The sequence below is a fragment of the Oryza glaberrima genome, chromosome 7 (genome assembly GCF_000147395.1).
Source record: "Oryza glaberrima chromosome 7, OglaRS2, whole genome shotgun sequence".
Taxonomy (NCBI): Eukaryota; Viridiplantae; Streptophyta; class Magnoliopsida; order Poales; family Poaceae; genus Oryza; species Oryza glaberrima.
Window position 1 is genome coordinate 17763693 of NC_068332.1, and position 8663 is coordinate 17772355.

The 8663-nt window shown below is 40.3% G+C and overlaps 1 protein-coding gene across 5 annotated transcripts; it reads right to left on the minus strand.

Annotated features, from left to right (window-relative positions):
- Positions 1-521: 521 nt before the first annotated feature.
- LOC127778808 (cytochrome P450 716B1-like) lies at positions 522-4438 on the minus strand. Of its 5 annotated transcripts, XM_052305436.1 has the most exons (7): positions 4296-4438; positions 3813-3866; positions 3626-3719; positions 2020-2411; positions 1454-1892; positions 1180-1367; positions 522-1030 (listed from the first exon to the last, which is right to left on the minus strand). In XM_052305436.1, exons 4-7 carry the CDS (start codon positions 2293-2295, stop codon positions 725-727), a joined length of 1209 nt encoding a protein of 402 aa, XP_052161396.1. In that variant the 5' UTR covers positions 2296-2411; positions 3626-3719; positions 3813-3866; positions 4296-4438; the 3' UTR covers positions 522-724. The 5 variants fall into 5 exon arrangements, with proteins under 5 accessions (XP_052161396.1, XP_052161397.1, XP_052161395.1 ...); XM_052305437.1 differs by lacking the exon at positions 3813-3866; XM_052305435.1 differs by having other exon boundaries at positions 3626-3866.
- Between the last annotated feature and the right edge of the window lie 4225 nt (positions 4439-8663).

Below are 8663 nucleotides of genomic sequence, written 5' to 3' on the forward strand. Positions count from 1 at the left end.
ATCTTGGATTTTAACCAATATGTATGGTCCATGTACTCCAAACAAAAAAGAGGAATTTCTAAACTGGTTCAAGAATATTCAAATGGATGATAAAATTGATTGATTAATCATGGGGGATTTAAATTTTATCAAGGCTCCAGAAGACAGGAACATGCTAGGAGGAGATTCAAATGATATATTTCTTTTTAGTGAAGCCATTTAGTCAATTGGGACTAATTGAATTCCCACTCAAAGGAAGAAGATTAACCTGGAGTAATATGTAGGACTGCCCCGTTAGAAAGATTGGATTGGTTTTCACTTCAGTTTCAACAGGGCGAAGACAAGTAGTAGTATTGTTTGCCGCGATTTTGTTTACTCTTGCCTTTTCTAATGGGTAATTTTGCATTATCCCTTTATAATTAAAAAATGTCTATAATGTGCCATTAGGTCAATCAGCCAGCTCTGGCTCTTTGCATACCAGATAAACTAGCCAGAGCTGGCTGATTGACCTAATGGCACACCGTAGACCTCTTTCAATTATAAACTAGCCAGATGTTTTTATAATTACATCAATAATATTATTATTTATACACCATACCACATTTTTCTACACAATGATCATAAGTCACAGCATTTCTGAATACCATTACATCTATAACAGTCCAACTCTTAAAGCATAAACTGAGAAAGTGAAATGCATGCTAATACACAAAAAACATATGAATCATTTTAAGCATGAGCATAATCAGGGGGCACTTCTGGTCTCAAGTTCAATTGGGAGTCCAAGAACAGGCATCGGAGTAGCATCTTTCCTGTAACCTTCTTCTTTGCAGCACAATTTCCACCTGAACTGTCTCACTAGGTAGTGCATAGCTACCGATGTCTCAGTCCTCGCAAACTCGTTTCCGGGGCACATTCTTGGACCTCCCCCAAATGGAACAAAGCAATAGGGTGGGATCGAAGACAGGTTATCAAATCTAGAAGGGTCAAACTTGCTTGGCTCGTCGAAAAAATTAGCGTCCAAATGTGTGACAATTTGTGCAGTGAAGATCTGGCATAGCAGAGAAAAATGTGTGGGGGATCAATAAAAAGAATATACAAGAGTTGGGTATAGTTTTCAGATATAGATGTATCACTGACACACTATTGTCAAGATATCCAATGGCAGAGAACGGAATTAGTCGACAGAAATATACATACTTGCGAGCCTTTTGGAATGTGATAGCCCCGGTACTCGATGTCTTTGGTAGCTGTTCGGAAGCTTCCTAGAAGTGCAGGAACTGTCCGTAGCGTCTCCATTGCCACCTTCCAAGTGTACTTCATCCTTGAAACATCATTCCAGGTCAAAGGCTTGTTAGGTCCTTTGTTCCTAGCGATCTCCTCTTGTTCTGCGGTTCAGCATAAGTAGAAATGATAGCAATGTTGCAAAGAAGATTTGAATACCAAATACAAATACAGAGTACTAGTTGCTCACCATCAGTTATCTTGCCAAGGATGTCTGGCTCATTGGCTAGCTGTCGGATCAAGAAGGTGATAAGAACAGATGACGTCTCATAACCGGCAATCAGGAGTAAGATTGCATTGTCCACAATGTCCTCCACTGTGAGAGAGTGTTTTCCTTCGGAGTGTAAAGCAAGCATGTATGTAAAGAAATCATCAGCTGAACTGCAATAGCCTTGCTGAAATGCTGCTTCCCTCTCGTGAGCAATCTGCCTGAGCAACTTCCTAATCCTCCGGCTCGCACTCAAGCCCTTGTTGAACTTGGTGAAGGGTATATTCACTGGAATCGACAACGCAGCCCTCACCACTTTCTCAAAATCTATTGCAAGGGCTTCTCTGAAAGGAGCTGCCCCTTGTCCAAACATGACTGAGGAGATGATATTAAAGGTGAGCCTCTTCGCCAACGGTGCGACCTATAATCACAAAAGTGCCACACATATACATATATATAAATAACATGAAAGTAGTTTTAATATACATAAGTATGTAGAATTCAAAGAAGATTAAGCCAAAAAAGGAAAAAAAACACAATGTTAATACCTTGATAGTCTTATGACCAACCCAATTCAGGTCAATGTGCCTCCTTACTTCCTCATCCATCTTCCAGACATATTTTGTCACCATCTCAGGACTCAGATAGCCCTGCAGTGCACTGCGGACTTGCTTTAGCTCGTCACCTGAGAGTGTCATTATGGAATGCCCGATGAGGACGTTGATCGCCTTTGTCTGGGTGAAAATGAGGTCCTGGTTGCTGAAAACAAAGTGATTGGATGCAGGGCCAGCCATCAGCACTGTTGGTGAGCCAAACACTGACATCTTGGACACAGGACCATACTTCTTGATCCTGTCCTGGTACCACTGGTAATCAGTATTACTGCGGAGGGCACGAAGTAGGGAGATGCTTTGGCCGATCAATGGGAAGCCAAGGGAACCTGGAGGGGGATTATAAGATGAGTACTTGTGCCTGGTGACAAGGTGGAGGAGGATGGGTATGAACAAGGCAAGCAGCAGAGCAAAAGGCATGGATGAATCCATTGACATGGAATGTTGTTATGCACTATGCAGGTTGGACGATCAGCTTGTGGATCTGTATACATATATATGGGTAAAACAGAGCTGTTCCTTTCTCCATGATATATAGGGGAGTATGATTCAACAAATTTGATGTTTTCTTTTAAACTCAAACACCTAGGTGACCCACCTCAATATATTACTTTCTCAAAAGTCATAGAACAAAAGTGACCAAAGCATAGGCCAAGGCAAAGAATGCAAACTGATGGAAGGGAATGAGAAGACACAGTATAAGAATATAAGATTACATTAACAACCTTCATCGTCATCAGAGCAATTGAGTTTGATTCATGATAACTTAAAATATCAGTTTATAAGTAAACAATTCCATCCCTAGCCACATGATAGGAGCAGCTTAGCACGAGATATGTGAATTGCTGAAAATAAATGGAAGCCAATTCAACATCAACTTGTGAAATTAAAAAGAAATTATGCTAGCAATGGAATTTCTGCATCTATGCTAATCAAAGAATCACATTTCTCCCTCAAATGAAATACAGAAAAACGAATTCCCTAAAAAAAATCTAAAAAGGGAAGTACATAGACTTGCAAAGAAAGAGATGAACAGAATATTTCTTTGGATATAGTATTAGGCAGAAAAAAGATACTACTGTTTGCTCGTGCTTGGAGAGTGTTTACATACCGCAGCACTAAATTTTACGAAGCAAGCAAAGGAAAAGATCTGGTGACAACAATTTGGTCATTACTAAGGAAACTATTCATGTCCTATGTAATGATGAGACACTTGAACAATATATTCTAGTTTTTAATTCTTTGCGTGATTGCAGGACTCTCGATCAACAAGTACTAGAGAGTTTTCTCTGCAAGGAAGCCCACTATGCGATCTTAAGGTCTACTCCCTCCGTCCCAGAAAACTTAACCTAGTGTCTAGATTTGTTATACTAGATTATGTACCCTCTCATCTTAGGTTTGGTTTTTGTGGGACAGAGGGGTAATTGCCTTGGCACAGGCCATGTACACAGGACAGCTATCTTTTTATTTTAATGTTATTAAGAATATGAGCCAGGAAAAATAGTTATACAATTGAAAAACTATATAGAAGCGGATTGCATACGTAGCAGGGAAGGTTGGCTCCAGTTTTATGTATGTGCCTGTGCACACGAAGACAAAATTACTGTAGCTTCAATTCTTCTGAAAATGGAATGGCCCTGCAATACAGAACAATACCTTAGAATTTATCATAAGCAGAATATTCATCCCCTAATACAGCAATAACCACTTTCTTTTAACGATTTTGGCACCATCTGTCATTATCAGGAGGACACACGATAATGAACTTGAGGGCCACGTTGATCCTGAAAAAATGGCAAAAAAAAAAAAGGAAAGGAAAACGACATGTCAGATAACATATTCTGAAAATTCATCATGGTCAACTTCCAAGAACAACAAAAGGAAAAAGTATACGGAAAAATAGACTCCAGAAATATGGATTTCGAGATCACATCACAAATACAGATTTGATTTAATAATATAGTTTGTCCACGGAACGAAATCAGCAATCCCTAGGTCAAGGAGACCATTGTTCAGTTGTTCACTGTTGTACTGATTTTGAGCAGTGAAACCACTGCTCATCAATCCGCAACCTGACTCTCCCTATCGCATCTGCGCCATCACAGCTCACTTATCCCCACAATTAACAAATCAAACAACGTTTGATTTCACCAACCAATTGCAAGCCAGTAGAAATCAAGAATCCAACACACCAGAGAGAGATAGTGAAGTACCTGACTGCTGCTGCTGCTGCTGCTGCTGCTGAAGCGGTTTGCAAGTGTAGGCGGCATGCCGGGATGCAGGAAGTGGAGCTGTCAGCCGGCACGCCGTCGGCGCCGCCGGCGCCGCCGCCGGGAGGCCGGCACAAGGCTGCGCACTAGCTCGCCGGCTCGAGCCAGAGAAGGTGGCGGAACTTTCTAGGCCCATGTTGGGGTAGCAGAACCAGCCCAGCCCAACCTTGTCGGAAGTCGGAACGTTGGTTTGGGCCCAAAACCAGGTTGGCCTACCCCAAGAAATCTAGGGCCTGTTGGTTCTTGTCTTCTTGCCTTACCTCGTCACAACTCAACTTACCAAGTGTGACATGACACACAAAATGTTACTCCAAGTGAAGTAATAATGTTTGATTAGAGAATGAGCGTATGACACATAGATCCACGGAGTAAGAAAGTATGACTTGCCATATTAAGACAAGCAAGCGAAATTATGCATTTCAATTTAATTTAATATGTTCCGATATATTTATGATCTTTAGATTCCTTTTATTTTTTTTTATATTTCACTTTTTCTACTTCACTAAATTACTTGTTGTATTTTTCTCAACTCTAACAAGTGTTCGATGGTAACTATAACCACAACAAAGAACTATAGTCCACGGCGATAATGTGAACATGTTTTCTAAGCAATAACTTACCAAGTGTGACACGACACATAAAATGCTACTCCAAGTGAGGTAATGTTTGATTAGAGAATGAGCGTATGATATATAGACCCACGGAGTAAAGAAAGTGTGGCCTCGCCGCATTAGAACAAGCAACGCCATCCCTAAGCACGTGCGACCGTACAGGGTCCTAACAATTATGCATTTCAATTCAATTTAATATGTTCCGATATATTTATGATCTCTAGATTATTATTTTTTTCATATTTCACTTTTTCTACGTCACTGAATTGGCTAGAACGAGCTGTATTTTTCTCAACTCTGACAAGTGTTCGATGATAATTATAACCACATCAAAGAACGGTAGTACATGACGATAATGTGAACGTGTTTTCTAAGCAATAAAGATTACATTTTTTTCCATTTAGTAAGAAAAAACTGAATTGTTGCAACAATTCTTGTTCTACTTAGGCGGAATGCCACTACATATGTAGGTGGGTGAGCTTCGAATAATTCTTGTTTGTTTGATACTAGTAGGACATAGCTTAAGAAATGAGTATTAGATTGATGCTAGCTTTTCAAGTATGGTTGAAAGGCTGTACAGACGAAGAAAAAAAATCAGTGGTAATAGAAATTCATCCTAATGTATTATAAACAATACACCCTCCGTACCAAAATACTTGTCGCTTTGAGTTTTTGTTTGTAACGTTTGACCATTCGTCTTATTTAGAAAATTATGGAATAATTATTTATTTTATTTGTGACTTGCTTTATTATTAAAAGTACTTTAAGTATAACACTTATCATTTTTTATATTTGCACTAATTTTTCAAATAAGACGAATGGTCAAACGTTGCAAGCAAAAAGTCAAAACGACCACTAACTTAGGACAGAGGTAGTAGTATATAGCTATGATCTATTATGCAATTACTATTTTCTAAAGATAAAGCCTTATTGTATATTTTGGACAGGGCCTCAATCACTAATGCAAAAGAAGTCAAAACGACCACTAACTTAGGACGGAGGTAGTAGTATATAGCCATGATCTATTATGCAATTACTATTTTCTAAAGATAAAGCCTTATTGTATATTTTGGACGGGGCCTCAATCACTAATGCAAAAAAAATCAAAACGACCACTAACTTAGGACGGAGGTAGTAGTATATAGCCATGATCTATTATGCAATTACTATTTTCTAAAGATAAAGCCTTATTGTATATTTTGGACGGGGCCTCAATCACTGATGCAAAAAGGACCGGTCGTATAGGTGCCGGCCTTTTCCTACTTCCACATGATGAAAAAATACAGAACGGGTACCTTTAAACACTATAGGTATCGGTTCTGGAAAAAAAACATATACCAATACTATATGGGTCGGTTTTTTAAAAGACCGAAACCTATACTTATATTGTAGGTGTCGGTTCTAGAGAAAAACCAGTACTAATACTATAGGTAGCGATTTATTTAAAAGAGCTGACACCTATAGTATAAATATAGGTGTTAGTTCTTTTAAAAAACATGTCGGTTCTTTTAAAAAACCGATACCTATTAAAAGAAACCGACACCCCTATATGGAGCCGAGCCGACAGGTGTGCACCATCCATATCCTTATCCCTTCCAGTCTACACTGCATCCTCTCCCCCCCTCTCTCGGTTCCTCTCTCTCTGTGTTGGCTGTCGGTGCAGCGGCGTGTGATGGTGGGAGGAGAGGCTGCGGCAGCGGGAGGTGAGGCGACGACAGTGATGTGCGGTAGCGGGAGCAACGAGCGACGGCGGGAGGTGAGGCGGCAGCGGCGTGCGGCGCCCTCCTTCTCCCCCCACCAAGGAGGCGACGGCAGTGGCGTGCGGCGCCCTCCCCTCTGCCAGACCCGGTGAGTGGGGAGGCGCCAGCGGTGAGCGGCGCCCTCCACCCTACCCAATCCAACGGGAGGAGAGGCGACAGGAGCGGCGGACGGCGCCCTCCCCTCCGCCAGATCTGATGGGAGGAGGCAGCGGGTGGCGCCTTCTGACGTGCTGCTCGTCTCCACGGAGGTCGTCGTCCATCTTCTTTGTGTTTTGTGTTTGTGTTGATGTTCTTGATGCCGAAATGTTTGTGAAGTTGGGTGACTTTTTTTTATTCATGGAACCTCAAAGGTGTTGGTTCCTAAACCGGCACCTTTGAGACAACCTCAAAGGTACCGGTTGCGAAAACCAGCACCAATGGGGGTTTTCCAACTGATACCTATAGCCTTTTTGCAGTAGTGAATTTATTAGATATGACCCTTCATATGTGACATATTCTATCACTATAGATCTGAATAACTGTTTGTCCAGATTCATACCGCTAGAATATATCATATAAGTAATAGGTTGTATTTATATTGAGACAGATGAAATAGTAATTCAACTTCCAAGCCACGTGATGGGACCAGTTTAGTATAAAGTATGTGAAATTACTAGAGAATGCCAAGCCAACATCAACTACCCCAACCTGTAGCTCTTAAGCCAGCAAACACATTGTCTTAAACTGGGAGGTACAGAGACAAATTAATTCTCTATGCCGCACTGTCGATCAACAGGAACAAAAGAATCATTTGTGCAAGCAATTGTGCATGATCGGCCATGTTCTCTTTTGTTTTTATTCTTTGCGCAAAGGATGAGCCGAGAAATCTGGTAAACCTTCAAATCATGGTAAACGGGAATGGGACACTCAACACAGAATGGCATGTTCTGAAAGTCCATGGGGGTCATCTTCGAGGAAGGGAGAGAAATCTAAGCACGCATTTCGATATGGAAAAACGTAGAGAAAAATCTCACGAAATGGACAAGGACGGTGACTGTGGAGCGAAGAGCAGTAACTCATCTTTTCACTTATGTTTATACTTATCAGTCAAAATTTAAATTTTTAACCTTAAATTTAAAGTTGATTTGTGGTTATTTTATTGAAGTTTATTTTCCAGCTTTTGCTTTTAGATTACTAAGAACACGTATATAAAAATTTTATTCATACATTATTTTTTTGTTTGTAAATATTCTGTTTGGCTTATTCCGTGAATAAGCGAAAATGGCTCCGCTAGTTTCGCAAGGAATTTAATTTTGACATGGAACAGTTCGATTCCCGCAGGGACGGGGAGATTTTTCAGCATTCCAAATGGGTCCTGATTCCTGAAAGGCTGCAACCACGCACTCACGCAGCCGGCGGCTGCCGATCCTAGGGTGCCGCCGTCGGATGCAGTCTAGGCACAGATCCAATGTGCACTTCTGCTGGAGCTGTTTGTGGCTAGGAAAATTAGACCAATCATTATCGTATAATTAATTATATTTTTTAAGATAATGGTATAATTAATTATATATTAACTATTATAGATTTAAAATATAGATTTATTTGATTTTTTAAAACTTATGTAAGAAAATTTCTACAAAACTCTGTACCGCATAGTTGTTCGGGAAATGTGCTAACGGAAAACAAAAAGATTATAGTTTTGAGTTGTTGAAGAGAAGATGTCCCCGATATCCCAGTCAAAAAAATAAGTCCTCAATATCTCAAAGTTGGCAACTCTCAAACTCGGTTTATCTCCTTGACAATAAATTAGGCTCAAACGGGTAACAGATTCGCTACTACTTGTTTATTCGTGAAAATACTTGTTTGTCATAATAAAAAGAGAAAAAATGCAATGGATCTTGGAGCGGTTTTGTCTTCTCGCACAGGCATGTTGGAGCTTGCAAGATCCTCGAAGATGCAAA